Genomic DNA, 17,274 nt, shown 5'->3' on the forward strand with positions numbered 1-17,274 from the left:
CAATTGATAAGTTATCAAGTGAATTACTCCCTTGAATTATATGCATAAAGAAATTGTTATAGTTGAATCCATGTAGGGATGTCAGTTGGATTAACCAGCCCAGATTCGGACCAATCCACTCGGGTTTTCGGGCTATATGGGTGCGGGTTATTTGGGTTGTGAATTTTTTAGGTTATAAATTTTCTATACTAACCCTAGTTCTTCGGGTTTCGAGCTAACCCACGGGCTATTCGGGTCAAAAGTGATCTTACATGTTACTTTCTATCAAATCCAATATTCTAACTTATAAAAAAACTGATTGTCACAAATAGTAAAGTATTACCAAAGTGATCAAGAGAAAGAAAATAATAACAATTGAAAATTGAAACAAAATACATAAACGTATCGCTTAATTAGTAACACACTTGAATCTGACTATAATTAAATGAAAATAATGCATTTCAAAGGAGTTGAATGACATTATTAATTGTATACCGGAAAAATAAATTTTAAGTAATTAAAAAAAATAGTATAGATAGTAGTATGTCAAAAACTAGTACTTCATATCAACCATATTCCATATAACCCTATCTTTCAATTTGAGAGAGAAGACATAATTATCATATATACTTCATTTCAATGTTGCGTTTAATATTAATATCACCATATATACTTCGTATAGATATATAACCCAAAATTTTAATTATATTATTATTTTAAATGCACAACCCATGGGCTAACCCGCAACCCATCCGGGCCAGCTCGCATAACCCGCTGACCCGAACGGGTCAGCCCATGTAGCCCTATTCTACATTTGTGTTTCGATTTTCAGGCCCTAACCCAATAATTTTCTGGATTATTCAAGTTGATCCATTAGTTTTGAGCTAGATTGACATCCCTAAATCTACGTAAGTATCGTTGAATTCAGAATTATGTATTTTCGAGAGCTTAACAAGCATTCTCCTCATTCCTTTCTAAATGAACCATTTTTCTCATTTGAGGATGTTTTGGATGGAGTACGTTTTCTTAATCTTGATAGCGAATAAAAATAACTTAGGTAACAAAGAACAAAGGAGCCACACACCCAAATATATTTAATTATTAATCGTATAGCATTTGATTGTGTTACTACTATTTGTTTCAAAAATTGTAGGAATAGTGGAAAAAACTGTTAAAACATTAAAGAAAAGGCAAGCACATTTATTTTCTTCAAATGAGTTGATCAAATAGTTTTTCAAATGAGTGAATAGTAATACAATTTACAACTATTTATTGTAGGGTAGGGACGAAACAACCTAACGAAGATGGAGTGTGAGTGGGCCCAAGGGGCAGTGCCGGCGCCTCCTCCGCCGCAGTGCTCAGACCCAAGTTGTGGGTGGCGCGTGCTTTCATGCGGTCCCCACACTCTCTCTTTGTGGTCCATCCCACCAAACACTGACGCGTGTCTCATGTACGGAGACGACATTATCCCCTCTTCTCTCTCCCCCTCATCCACTTTAAATCTGCTTGTTCGCTATGAAGAATTGGAAGTATAGTTAAATTGAAGGAGCATGTATATATATATATATATATATAGCGAATTGAAGTTGTAGAAATAGAAATAGAGAAAGATGGCGTTGGAGGACCACGACGACCAAATCCTCCCACCACGCTACTCCGATCACCACCACACCTCCTCCGCCGCCGCTTGGGAGAAGGAGAGATGCAAGGCCGACATCCTAAGCCACCCGGTCTACGAGCAGCTGCTGTCGGCCCACGTGGCGTGCCTCCGCATCGCCACTCCCGTGGACCAGCTGCACAAGATCGACGCCCAGCTCGCCCACTCGCACCAGATTGCCGCCAAGTACTCTCTTCTCCCGCCCCTTCACCACAAGGACCTCCACCCTTTCATGGTACTCTTACTACTTTTATTCATTTTTCTATTTTGATAATCTTAAACCTAATTATGTATTTTCAATTGTTTGATTACTGTAGTGCTTTTAATTTGAAATACACTCACAATAATGAATTACTCTTTACTCCACCTAACAATTCTCATCAATTTTGCAAACTTAAACTCAATATAATTAATCTACTCCCTGTGATTTGAATCATGGTTTGACTGCCTGCAACTATATAGATTAGTAAATCCCTTTGCTGAGTTGAGGAGAATGGTTGTCTCATCTTATTGTCACCACTCAACTGATAATTCAAACTTTATATTTTAGTGTTTTGGAGAATCTCTTCCTCTTACTCTACAAAAAACTTACTCTCTTCGTCCCGGAGACTTTGTCACATTTTTCTATTTCTATTCATCCCACAAAATTTGTAATATTTTACTTTTTTGCATTTTTTATAATCTACTAACTCATTTCCATTAACATTTTATTATAAAACTAATATATATAAAATAGGATCCACGTTTTATTGACTTTTTCAACTCAATTTCCATTACATTTCTTAAAACTCATGCTCAGTGTGACAAAATTTATGAGATGAAGGGAGTATTTTTTAAGGACATAAAAATAGAGACACAATTATTTGTGTTTGAAAATATAAAAAATAACAATAATTTAGGACGCAAAAAAAATCTTATTAAATTAATGATAAATTAACTTAATCTTTTTTGCTTTTTTAGTATACTTTCATTTGTGTCATCCAATTTTGATTGAGACACCAACAATAAAGACACTTTTCAAAGCGTTAATAGTATATTTAGAAACACAAATTAACATACTTAATGATTTCTTTTTTATTAGTTAGATTCCTTTTTCATCAGAGGCCAGAGCAAACACATTCACTTTTTGATGTGCATTTTGGATCATAATTTTAAGTCACATTTTGTTGTTATGGTATTGATCACATTTTGTAGACACAGTATGTTCTGTTGCTATCCTCATTTAAAGAACAACTTCAACAACATGTCCGAGTCCATGCCATGGAAGCAGTCATGGCTTGTTGGGAGATTGAGCAATCATTGCAAAGTTTGACAGGTTATATAATTAATCTCTCTTACTTTATCGATCTATCTAGTTTAGCTACGTAACGGTCATAACGAGACACAACGAGAATACGCAGCTTTCATGCTGGAATGGTATTTACACTCTTTTGAATAATTACTTACAGGGGTAGCACCGGGTGAAAGCACGGGAGTAACCATGTCCGATGACGAGGAGGAGGAGGAGGAGGAGCATGTCGACAGCGAGATGAACATGTTCAACGAGAGTATGGATGGATCGGACAATATGGGATTCGGCCCTCTTGTCCCCACTGAAAGTGAGAGATCTCTGATAGAACGCGTGAAACAAGAGCTCAAACACGAGCTCAGACAGGTGAAGCATCATCCTGGACCTCAACACTACCATTTCGAGTCATTTCATTTTCTGTACAAATAAATAGTTAAAGTGAATAAAGAGTAAAGTAAGAGAGAGAATAATGTAAACAAGACTGTCTATATTCTATACAGGGTTATAAGGAGAAGATCTTCGACATCAGAGAAGAAATATTGAGAAAGCGAAGAGCGGGAAAACTGCCCGGCGACACTACATCCGTGTTGAAAGCGTGGTGGCAATCACATTCCAAGTGGCCATATCCAACAGTAAGTAAGCTAGTTCTATTTTTTTTAGCATCAAAATGTTATGCTAAATTAAATTTAATCTGTGGTAATTAAACATTAGGAGGAAGACAAGGCAAGACTAGTTCAAGAAACAGGCTTACAGCTGAAACAAATAAATAATTGGTTTATCAACCAAAGGAAAAGGAATTGGCACAGCAATCCTTCTTCATCTTCTTCTCCGAAAAGCAAGCGCAAGAAGTAAGCTAAATTCCTCCAATGGTTCATACCTATTAATTAATATGAATCAAGATTGCTAACTTAGTTGATTTTGGGGTGTAATTCACCGTGCTGCAGGTGACAAAAACAACTAAATGACCAAATTTTGGTTATATATTTAGGTTGCTGTTATCAACAATATCTCAGATCATTTAAATTTTAAACATACTATATGAAAGTTGGATTTTGTATAAAGTTGTGATTTTGAAGCCTTGCTTAGATAGTTGGATAATCCCACGTTTTAGAAACTTTTTTTTGCTATAGTCATAATTTTGAGTCTATTTTCTTTCTTGGTCTAATTAATGTACGTACCAATGCAAATAAGCGCTTGTATATTTATTTTTGCATTACATGTTCCGTTTTGATAGCAAAATCTACAAAACATGCTAGATAAAAATTTAATTTATGATGTGCGTTAATGTGCTAACTATCTTAATGTGCTACTTGTTAACTAAATCAACACATTTTATTAAACATTTGAACACACTAATATAAGTATGTTAACACAAATTTATCTTGACACTTTGCTTAATATGCTACCTGGTCACTAATCAACACAATATTACATGAGTATGTTAATACAAATTTATCTTGACATTTGCAAAATATCAACATAAATTTGTGTTGATATATTCATGTCACAGTGTTGATATTTTTAATATAATGTGTTGATTTAGTTAGCAAGTAGCACATTCAAATGGTTAGTATTTGATTAAATCCATGTTCGTATGACTCCAGATGATACCAAACTGTAACGAACGCCCTTTTTAGGGTTAATAAATGCGGGTGGTCGCTACTGTTAGGACTTTAAGAAAGGGAAAAAAATTCTAGGGTTTCAATAAAGAGTTAGACCAAAATATTTAATATTCAACTAACGGAGGGAAAATCAGAATAATGCTTAACATTTAAATCCAAAGTCAACAGTTATCATAATTAATAATCCAAGAGTAAATGAGGTTCAAAACATAATTGTGAAAAATAGTATTATCTCAGCGAAGCGTTCAAGAGAAATAGTGGCATCATGTATGAAGACATGACTACACTCGGAATTCGAATAATAACCAACAAGACTTCAAATTAAGCTCAACACCACCCAGCTCGTCGCCGCTCAACCTGCATATAGGGAAAATACATGCACAACTAAGTATTATAAAATACTCAGTGGACTTATGCCGAAAACACAATTATCAAAAATATTTATCATGGTATTGTCAAGTAACCATTCAGGTTTAGCTTTATAAAGGTCCGAGGCACCAAAATATTTCATCATTCAAAATCACGGCTGCACAGCCAATTTCCCATAGACGTCAACAATATATGCACATACCTGAAATGGATTGTGGCTATAATCCAAGTCACTAGACCGGCCAACCCGTAGGATAGCACATGGTCTTCCATAGGTGTACACAAATCCAAGTAGGGTTTGCGGCCCTATAAGAATCCGAATTCGATTTAAATAATACTCCCTCCGTCCATGAAATATTGTCCAAGTTTGACTTGACGCTAGTTTTAAGAAATGTGAAGAAAAATGAGTTGAAAAAGTTAGTGGAATGAGGGTCCCATATTTATATATTAGTATTATAATAGAACGTGAGTGTAAAGAGTTAGTGGAAAGTTGAGTCCATTTACCAAAATTAGAAAAAAAAGCAAAGTGGACAACGTTTCACGGACGAGCCAAAATGGTAAAATTGGACAACTTTTCATGGATAGAGGGAGTACATGGCAAAGCCATTTCAGATAGGCACTTTAAAACCAAAATATGACATGATAAACATATTCACATTTCATTCCCATCGATAAAATAGTTATGACATTATCCTTATTTAAAAGAAAGTCCACCTCGAGTGTTTAATCCTTAATTATATTCTCTCTTGCGATAATGATTTGCTTGCACCTTTAGCATTGAAAATAACACATAGATGAACATAAGGAATCTAATAAATAAATAAAATGCGTGCATTCTATGACTTTGATTATTTTAATCGATCAGATTACGAATTTTCTAAATTAGAAGCTTATTTATTTCGATTAGTTTATGCCGCCCAGGGCGTCACGGCGTCGCCGGGCGGCCGCTCGTGTATTTGGAAATCTCGGGCAATTGTCCTTGGGATTCTTCTTAGGGATGGGTTCGTAAAACACAACAATTACCCGGGATTCCTCTAACGTTACTCAAAAATTTACTTAACATCAACCTATTAAATAATATCTTTGTTCCATAAAAATATGTGTACTTTCCATTTTCGTTCATCCCATAAAAATATGTACATTCTATTTTTGGAAAGTTATATCAATTAAATAATGTCGGTCTTATATCTACTAACTCTATTTTAACTACCATTCTCCTCCTCTCTCTTACTTTATCATACCGTTCTCATTCTCTCTCTTACTTTATCAATTTTGTCTTAATTCCTGTGTCATAACCAATGCCCATATTTTTATGGGACGGGGGGAATAGTTAAAGTTAAGCCCATAAAATTTGGTACACATTTAGCCCAACACAATTACATTCACTAGCCAGCCCATAATCAAAATAAATAAAAGAAGCTCAATTCCTAATTAGAATAACACCATGCGGCTCAAATCAAAAGAATTAAACAAATACTGATAGAAAGAGGGAAAGGCAACATATACTCCCATTCCAATTCTATCGTCCTACTGCACTATTCAGAAAAACACACCCAAATTTGCATTTTGCCGATCACAACAGAATTCCCAAATTGAGTATGTCGAACGAAAATATAATCCCCGAATTCACTCTTACACAAATCTCATTGCAAGAATAAGTCTGTTTTCCCCAATCTCAATCTAATCAAGATAAACGGTAAATCCTTTAATCATGTTATGCATTCTAAACCTCCAATCTTGCAATAATATTTTTATTTTATGTCCGGCCAAAATCAATCGGAATAGAAGATTTCCACTAGCCGTTTCTTTTACAGTTGAAAACCAAGGTATAAACAATCTAAAACGTTCTGCTCTATTCTCCCTTTTGTTGGCAATCAAACTCATACAAATCCATTGTCAGATACAGATTTCCAAGAGGAATTTCTCTACTTTTCTAAACAATCGAGCAAGGTATATTTCATCCCCATCCAAACTACTTTGTGGCTCATGAACATACTCGCATCATCCCCTAAAATCTGCCCCTTATGTCGGAACGAATGAATGAATAAACGCCAACAAACTTGAATCTTTAATCATACGGTCATTAACTCAAACCTTTAATCAACAACTGCAGTAAAAGACTTAACCTTCGGGGCTGCCGAGTAGCGATCCGGGGCTACCGAACAGACTCATAACCGCGAGACGGAGGCGCAGAGTGCAGTGCTGACAGCAGCATGCCGCAGTGACGGCCAGGAAGACCCAGCTACGAGAGCAGGGGAGGGCAGGCGCCGGTGTCTGACTAAATTACGTGTATGGCCAACACCACCACCACCACCTCCGGTAGAACGACAAATTGAGGGTGTTTATTTCTAAAACAACACCTTCCCGTCTTCGATGGAATGGGAGATCCGGCGAAGGCAGAAACTTGGATACACGCATTGGAGTGCATTTTCAAATTCCTGAAGTGCAACGATGAGGAATGTCTAAGTTGTGTGACCTATCAACTAATTGGGTCAGCAGACTTCTGGTGGGAAATCAAGCTAAAGACCATGCCACGGGATCAAGTGGATAGGATGACTTGGGGGTTCAAGGAGGAGATATACATCAAGTATATCCTGAAAAGCTACCGAAAGGCGAAGGCGGCCGAGTTTTACAACCTAAAACAAGGACGCATGTTGGTGACATAGTAAGTTCGCTCACTTTGTGACACGGCTCGGTATGCACCTGAACAAGTGGATACTGACAAGAAGTTGGCTATGAAGTTCCGTGAGGTCTACGGCACGAGATACAGATGGCATTTACATACGTAGAAGCGTTGGCTTTTTCACTAGACATTGAGGCTATGCCCAAGTAGAGGGAAGCGAAAACTACTGCACTGGCACTACCTCCACCACATCATTCTCGAGAGAAGAGGAAGTGAGATGGGAATAGGACTCTCTATGAAAACAAGAGATACCATTCCACCCACAACCAACCACAGTATGGGGGAGGACAGAATGCATCGAACCAGAGAGGTGACTTCTAAAGCAAACCCCCTCAATGCGATATGTGCTCCAAGTACCATTTTGGGGAGTGTAGAATTCAGAACACTACCAAGTGCTTTAACTGTGTAGGAAATGGTCACTTCTATAAAGAGTGTCCGAGCAAGAATGTGGGGATGAAGTCGAGACAGAACAATCAAGGAACCCATCAGCAGTCAAGGGCACCACGGTTGCCATCCGACAACTTGCTACTAGGCAAACGACTGACCTATTCGACGAGTATTTGCATGTCGGTGAGTCCACTGGAATCCTTTGCCTTCAAAATTTTTGCGAGGGCGTTCGTTCAGCTTTCGGGGATGAATTCCTTCGGGCACCCACCACCGATGATTGCCAACGGTTGCTTCATCTTCACGAAACAGTCCATGGTTTTCCCGGTATGCTTGGCAGCATTGACTGCATGCATTGGAGGTGGAAGAATTGTCCGACTACTTGGAGGGGGCAACACTTAAGCGGCCACAAAGGCGGCGGCCCAACACTTATCCTTGAAGCGGTCGCCGACTACCGCCTATGGATTTGCCATGCATATTTCTGTGTTGTCGGATCCAACAACGACTTGAACGTGCTCTATTCTTCACCACTCTTCAATGATGTGTTGAATGGTGTAGCACCGGCGGTCGACTTCACCGTTAACGGAAATGCATACCACATGAGTTACTATCTCGCCGATGGTATCTACTCAAGGTGGTCGATTTTCGTGAAGTCGCTCAGCAACCCGCAAGACCCGAGACGGGTTCTTTTTGCGTAGCGTCAAGAGTCCGCTCAGAAAGACGTCGAAAGAGCTTTTGGGGTCCGTCAAGCCCGATTCAACATTGTGAAGGCCCCGTCTCGACTGTGGTACGTGAAAAATATCGCCGACATCATGTACATGTGTATTATCTTGCACAACGTGATTATAACCGATGAAGGACCGATGGCGGCTAGCTTTTACGATGAGGATAAAGCCGGAAGCTCAACCGCGAGGTCTCCCCCACGCCGAGGTGTGCATACGACGGTGGATTAGAGGATCGAAACAAGGCACACAATGCGCGATACCCGAACCCACGTTGAGCTACAAGAAGACCTAATCAAACACATTTGGGCGAAATTCGGCCACGAGTAGTGGGTTTTTTTAATTTTATGAATTTAATTATGTAATTTTTTATTTTAGGATTTTAATCATGTACTTTTTAAATTTTAGGAATTTTAATTATATAATTTTTATATTTTAGGATTCTAATTATGTAATTTTTAATGTTTTTATAATTTGTAATATTATTTCGGTTATTTTTAATGAATTTTAATATTTTGGAAATGTTTTTATTTAAATTGAATAATAGAATGGTGGGACCCTTGAGCTTGACTTGCAGAAGAACACAGATGTGTGTGTTGTGCTCTTGCCTAAACTTCAATTCTAAATTTCTATTGTTTTAGCTTTCTCTAACTTTCTAATATATACTCCATTTGTCCCATAAAAATATGTGCACTTTCTATTTTCGTCTGTCCCACAAAAATATATGCATTCTATCTTTGAAAAGTTATATCAATTAAATAATGTAGGTCTCACTATCCACTAACTCTACTTTAACTATCATTCTTCTTCTCTCTCTCTTACTTTATCATATCATTCTTCTCTCTCTTATTTTAATAATTTTATTTTAATTCTCGTGTCATACCCAATGCAGATATTTTTATGGGACAGAGGGAGTATAAAATAGACATTAGACAACTAGACACTACTTAATTTTAAAATAAAGAAATTTTTGGCGTAAATTGAAACATAAAAGAGATTAAAATAATTTTTTAAGACATTAAATGAACATGTAAATAAAATGGTGAAAGCATAACTATATATTTTCAAAAGATAACAAGTAAGAACATAAATAATGCAACACGAATATAACACGAATGTAAAGAAGTATTAAAGTCGAGATAATAAAACAATAAAATGTCAAAACAACCAAACATAATCTAAATGTGATTAAATAAATTTACCCTAGATTTACCCTACGGGCCATAGGCCATATACTAAACAAAAATATTTATCACAAATACATAATTAATCGGGTATCCTAAACCCAAAAAATTCTAACATTAACTATCTAAACCCGTACCCGAACTCATAATTTTGAGTTTCGAGTACCCAAAACCCATCGGGTATTGGATCGGGGTCGAAAATTTCCAAAACATGCGGAATAAATTTACAGGCATACCTACATTCCTCTCAAATAAATTAAATATTAAAAAATTACAGGGATATACTACAAATAAATTAAATATTAAAAAATTACAGGGATATACTTTGTTCACATGGCCAACCAAAACTTCTAAAGTGCTACAAAGACAAATTTTAAAATGTATGAGATATTATAGATATTATAAATGCATAGATCAGTTCTTTAGCATAAAATCTCAACTGCTGACTAGTTTAGATGTTTTTTGAGTATAATGATAATATATCTCACAAAATCTGATTCTATCAGATTCGTAAACGTGTATTTTAATCAACAAAATTAAACAAATGGACAATTATCAAACTACTTTATTAAGTCTAGGTATACTTATAAGACTATAATTCATCTTGAACATCATCTTAAATAAACTTTGTTAACATCATCACGTCAAAAAATTAAATGTTTATTAGAACGACCTTAAACCTTGAACTGTAAAGGTAGCTTATTTATTGAACATATCAATTTCTTCCCCAACATTAAACAAATAAATACTTGTTTAATTGTGTTAGGCTAAATATTTAATCACATGTGCTTAACAACTTTTATACAACCGAGAAAAGCATCCCATCTACGTCGCTCTTTGGAAAGTTATGTTATAAAATCATGTTATAGTCTTATTAGAAATGAGCCACTCACCATTTAAAAGATCTTATAAGGGGTTATTCATACTTATATAGATGAGCTAGGATCATCACCAAGTCGATGTGGGACAAGATTTAAGAGTTTTAACACGCCCCTCACGTGTGGGCCGGAATGACACATCAGACTTCCATCACGTGGGTAGGCAAGAGAGGAGAAATGAGCCACTCACCGTTTAAAATATTTTATAAGGGGGGTTATTCATACTTATATAGATGAGCTAGGATCATCACCAAGTAGATGTGTGACAAGATTTAAGAGTTTTAACACGCCCCTCACGTGTGGGCCGGAATGACACATCAGACTTCCATCACGTGGGTAGGCAAGAGAGGAGATAAATAGATAAAATCCATCATCGAATTGAGTCCACTCTGATATCACACTACTAGAAAATTGGCTTTTGATGGCACTTCAAAATGCCACAAGAAATACTTTGACCTTACACTTAATCTATAGTGGCACTTGAAACAAGTGCATTATAGGTAGATGTAGTGATATATCAAGTGTAAGCAGAGAGTTTCTATTACTTCACCCAAAAACGCCATAATATATATAATGTAATGGCACTTCAATGTGCCAGTAAATATAGTCTAGAACTACATTAATTTAGTACACGTGATAATTTACAAAAATCCCATATAAATATTAATAATTACAATAATACCTATCATTGTTTGTAATGTACATTTTAACCCACAATTTTCTGTAATTTACGTATTCATCCTTTATTTATTTATTAATTATAATTTTCTTTAAATACATATAAGTACTTTTTTTAATTTTCTTTAAATACATATAAGCACTTTTTTTTATTACAATGAACAAAATTCATAGTATCAAACTGTTATTCATCATTCATAAAACTTCACAAAGAACTTTGTTCAAACAAAACGTCAAATCTGAACATACAAAAACGTAAAGTATTTAATAATAGATCACATTTCTACTAACATTGTGAATACACTAATGGAACTGGAAGCTGATTGGGAAGCCGATTGCTTGCTTATCAGTGGCGCGGTCATTGCCACTGTTGTCATTGTCAAAAAGTGATGGATAATGGCCATTGCTCATTATCACTGACACTCGAAGCTGCAATTGATAAAATAAATTAATAATTATATACACCTTCAATTTAAACATCATCATATGCACTATGTATAACTCAGTATAACTTAATTAGCCACAGAGAGAGAGACGTACATGGGAATTGAAAGCTCCAGCTTTGAAGCAATAGGGATGAGTGGACTGTTTTTTCACAAGTAATTACATTCACAACAAGTGGGAGTTTAGTAAGATCAAAATATCTTCTTCATGTATTCTTCTTATTATCATATATTGCCTGCAATGCAACAGTCAATCAACAATCATATGAAAAGCACAAACAATTAATACTGATTTCTACTCTACCAGAAAAAGAAGCTAAGAGAATGCATCATAACGTCTGAGATGCAAGATTAGTTTTTGCTACAAATAATCATCATCTTGTACTTTAGTATAATCTAGCAACTAACAAATATAAACATGTTAAATACACTTTCTGAATTTTACTAATTTACCAGCAAGATATCATAAAATATTACCTCAACAGAATGAGGTCTATCGTCATTGACAGAGTCGTCAGTTTCAGTTGTCTTTCTCAACATTTCTCCTGAAAACATCATATTTTCACCGCATATACATAGTGTAATCAAATATGTAGCCAACAAAAGTAGTCAAATTTGCCAACTGATGAAAAAAAATAGTTACAATATCCATTATCGTTGATAAATATTATGTGAACACATAAGAAGAAACTGCATCAATATCCCGAAATCACAAGTCATTAACCATCTCATATCAAAGTCAACAACGCTGCACTATCATAATAAAAGACATGACTCAGATAAGAGACCAAGAGGAACTCGAGCAGAAGCTGAAAGGCCCGTCATTAAACAACACCACCCAAAATCACAATAAGAAATCATATATAAGAACAAAAATGAAAGTAAGAAACAAATTACTCTCTCAATTAATAAATTTAGCTTTAGAGATAACTTCAGTCTCACAATTTTCAGCATTTTTCAACACTAGAGCAAATTTCCAACTCCCAACAGAAGACTGAGGCTATAAAACATAGAGATTGTGGATAAAATATTCACATGATCAGTATGAAGAAGAGAAACAACTGTAGAATTAGAATATACTGACAGATACGTAGGAACAATTGAAAAAGCTATCACCAATACCTCTTAACTACTCTTCTGTGCTATGCCAAGTTTTCGTGGATTTTCAGATATGTAGTCCTCTTTTTCATATCCTTCTTCTCCCAATCTTTTTCATGAAAAGCTATGTTTCAGAAACAGAAACACAGATGTACCCCTTTACTTGTTCAGAAAAGATTCAGTCATGTGGATATCAGGAGGATGATGTGGCAAGCCTATACCATATGCAGAGAGACAATATTACCTGGTTTCTGTAAACTGCATGTGCCAAAATATTGATGGAACTCGAGGATACTTCTATGATGTAGTCTATGAACCAAAACACAGTGATATTTTCTATGAGGTATCAAATCAAAATTTTAGCAGGCAAGTCTAGAGTAGCGCTGTAAATACAAGATTAAATGTTGGAGCAAAAAAATGCATATAAGTTCAACTAGTCATGATAAATAAATTACAAAGCCAATACAGATGAAATATGCAAAAAATGAAACCTCAACATGAAGAAATCTGGGTTGATTTGGGTTCGTTACAGCCTCAATAGCAGTGATATCAGACTAATAAACTTCTATTTTGCTCTTTGGTAGCCCATCAAGAAACTCTCACACCAGCTTCGTCTTGCCATTATAGAATTTGGCAGTCAAGTCACCTTTGCGGTTAGACTACCTCTAACAAGAACAGATGAATTTTTATATTCCAAAATCTAAAGCTAATTAAAGTAGCAACACCAATTCTTAAGCTCTATTGAAAAACTCTACGTCGTCTCTACCTTCACCTACCAAGCTCAACAATTTCATTCTAGTCACTTCACAAATTAGGCTTAATTTTTAAACCATCTAAAGAAATGTAGGATTTCCACCTAGTTTTGCTAAAATTTGAATTGGGGAAGAACTTAAATACAAATCCTAACTTCAAATTTGAATCTGAAATTGGATGAACAAGAGATGTGGAAGGTTACTTACGTAGAGGATAGTCATGAATATCATAGAGATTCTGGATTTCGGCGGCGGTAGAATCAGCCGTACAACCGATGTACAGAGAGATGAAATGTATGTCTAGGCGTGCAGGGGGAGAGAGATGTTGAGACAGAGAGGGAGACAAGGAGGTGACGCCACGTTCGGCTGAGGGAGGTGGTCGCCGGAGGAGCGGCGTGACAGCGGAGGGTTGTATGTGTGCGTGTGTCACGGTGTGTGTATGTGTGTGAGTTAAAAGTGAGAAGGTTTAGGAGTCAGTCATGCGGAAGTTGCAGAGGAAAGTTAGTTCCTTCATTTTCCCATTTCTATTTGCTTTATTTTCCTTTTCCTCTTGTTTAAATTACTTTAATTACTAAAATCCAACGTGTACGTGTCAAGTTTCGATTCTAATAGAAGTGCCAGCAAATAAGATTCCATATGGCATTTATTTTGAGGTGTAGTTAAAGGATATAATAGACGTGTAGTGAAAAGCTAATGTATTGATTGTATATTTATACTGCCATTTTTTATAAAGTGTGGTAAAAAAAGTGTAGTAAGAAGCTATTTTTCTAGTAGTGTCATATTATAAATGGGTCACTCACCCCTTAAAAGGACTTATAAGGGGGAGGGTTATCCATACTTATATAGATGAGCTAGAATCATCACCAAATCGATGTGGGACAAAGTTTAAGAGTTTTAACAAGTCTTGTACTTACAAAATTTTTTAATAAATTACAGAAAATTTACAATACAACAATGAGAACAAAACTAATCTACCACAACAATGATTGAAACACCAATTACATACCATTTCTCAAAAATCTTTTTTCTCTTCTTTTCTCTTACTTTACTTATTTTATATCCAAACCTATGTCGTTTTAAAGTTCATATTTTTAAAAAACAGAGGGAGTATTATTACCCAAGATGTTAGAATATTTTTTGGTTATGAAAAACCCTCCCTCTCTGACAAGCCAAAATAATTAATAAGCTACTCCCTCCGTCACTTAAATTTGTCACATTTTTCTATTTCCGTCCGTCCCACAAAATATGTCACATTTCATGTTTTACTAGTTGATAGTGGACCTCATATTCCACTAACCCATTCCCACTCACATTTCAGTATAAACCTAATATACTATAAAAGTATGACTCATTCTCCACTAACATTTTTTAATTCACTCTCCGTTACATTTCTTAAAACCTATGTCCAATCAAGTATGACAAAATTTATGGGACGAAGGGAGTATTGTGTATGTTTAAGGTTATCTAAAACGATTAATGATTCATATTTTATTAGGTCTCGTCTATCAGTAGTTAACAAGGACTTATGTCAATATGACTATTTCAGTGATATACCATATTAGTGTTATTAGTGATACATCAAACTATTTTCAAAGATTGAAGCTTAACACTTTTTATATAGAATGAAGTTTTCAGTTGAAAAAGAATGAAAGATAAAAACTCTAATTCAGAGTACATAATTCTAAAATTACACGTCGTTGTAATTATTTGTATTTCCCTAAATTAAACATGTCCTATGTCTTGCTAGAGCACGATGTCAATTGGTAATTTCCGGCAAAAAGTCGTATACAGATAGAGATAAGAGTGTTTGTGAAAGAAAATAAGTTATTTCAATGATAGAGCACTATGTCAATTGGTAATTTCCGCTGTCCTTTCCGACATCGGTCATATCTTCATGTATTCCCTACACCCGTCCGTTAAAATTTGACATATATTTCTATTTTGGGTTGTTCGTCATACAAAGATATATTTGATTAATTGGACTTCATACTCGATTAACTCATTGCACTCACGTTCTATTATAAAATTAAAATATAAAAATGAGACTCAATTTCACTAACTTTTTTTTTTCATTTCCTTTATAAAATCAAACAAATTTTTTGAAACTGTGACGTCAAAGAGTGTCTTTAAATGACCGAAGGAGGGATTATAATTTTTTACTAGCACATCATACATGATTTTACTCAAATCAGACCTAGTAAGACAGATGTAAACAATGTTAAATTTCATAGTTTTTCTTTTGTATTTTTGAAGTTATGACATGTACTTGAGCGTAACAAAATTTTAAATTTTCGATCAGTTCAACGACACGAAATTAAGTAGCCTAGCAACTATTAAATCGTGGGCCAAACGTCAATAGACTCGATTCATTTTATCATACTAGATATTTCGTATTTATTGTTTATTTTTAAAATTATTTCAAAACTAGTTGCGTGTAATATGAATCGCTTATGGTTATATTTATATACTTTCTCAAATTAACTAAAGAAACAATATATTTTCTCGATGACTAAAGAATATAGATTTCTATTAACTCCTACTTTCTCTAATAGTAGTTATATAAATTTAGAAAAATGTATAGTTTCCTAACTTCATCATGAATTTCGTTGTCAAATTGCATTCCGTTGCATATTTCGCTGTCATATATGCATTATATACTCTATAAACACTTACTTTCACCAAAAATATACAGTAATGCTAATTACAGTTTGGGCTAGTTATAGAAAATGGAATGCCCTTTAAAATAGTGTTCAAATATAGTGACCTCCTATATAGAATGTTTATAATATTATTATTATTTATTTAATTACCAATAATATATATCGGTGGACTTAGTGATTATTCCACACGATGATTTATCCTCGCCCCCGTCCCACAATAAGAGTCATATTTTTCCATTTCGATCTGTCCCACAATAAGAGCCATATTTCACTTTTACCATAAATTGTAAGTAGGTCTCACATTCCACCAACTTATTCCATCCACATTTTATTATAAATCACTATATATAAGTGACACTTATATATTACACTAACTTATTCTACTCATTTTTCTTTCGGAGCATATCACCTACTCTACAATTCTTACTCTACTCCTACTCCACACTCACAACAAAATAAAATAATATTATTATAAATATGAGCAATTTTAATAAGTGATGGTGGGTCCACTATTCTTTACGTTTTTTAAAACTCCTACCATAACTAAAAACTATTAAATTTAATTAAGAAAGATTAATAAATTACTAAAACGTGATTTCAGTTTTCAAGATATGACCGTCTATTTCTAGTATGATAGTATCCGTCCCATATAATTATAATTAATTAGTAGTAGAATATAAGATCTATTTTATTAGAGATAAATAATGCATATTTTTATGGAATAAATAAAGTATATTAAATATTATAATAGGGTGTTATTCCATTAAGATCGTCATTAAAATAAGAATTGAGGACTATGTCAATTCCGCTACTTAATATCAGTTTATTGATTTATAAATATCATTATGGTTTTGTGATATTGAAAATTGGCAATTGG

General features: G+C 34.8%; 1 protein-coding gene across 1 annotated transcript; it reads left to right on the plus strand.

Annotated features, from left to right (window-relative positions):
• The first annotated feature begins 1,490 nt into the window (after positions 1–1,490).
• On the plus strand, positions 1,491–4,140 carry LOC121799355 (homeobox protein knotted-1-like LET12). The gene is made up of 6 exons (XM_042198699.1): positions 1,491–1,871; positions 2,831–2,951; positions 3,085–3,290; positions 3,425–3,556; positions 3,636–3,772; positions 3,869–4,140. The coding sequence occupies exons 1-6, from the start codon at positions 1,590–1,592 to the stop codon at positions 3,870–3,872; spliced, it is 882 nt and encodes a 293-aa protein (XP_042054633.1). The 5' UTR covers positions 1,491–1,589; the 3' UTR covers positions 3,873–4,140.
• Positions 4,141–17,274: the final 13,134 nt, after the last annotated feature.

The sequence above is a fragment of the Salvia splendens genome, chromosome 4, assembly GCF_004379255.2.
Source record: "Salvia splendens isolate huo1 chromosome 4, SspV2, whole genome shotgun sequence".
Classification (NCBI taxonomy): Eukaryota; Viridiplantae; Streptophyta; class Magnoliopsida; order Lamiales; family Lamiaceae; genus Salvia; species Salvia splendens.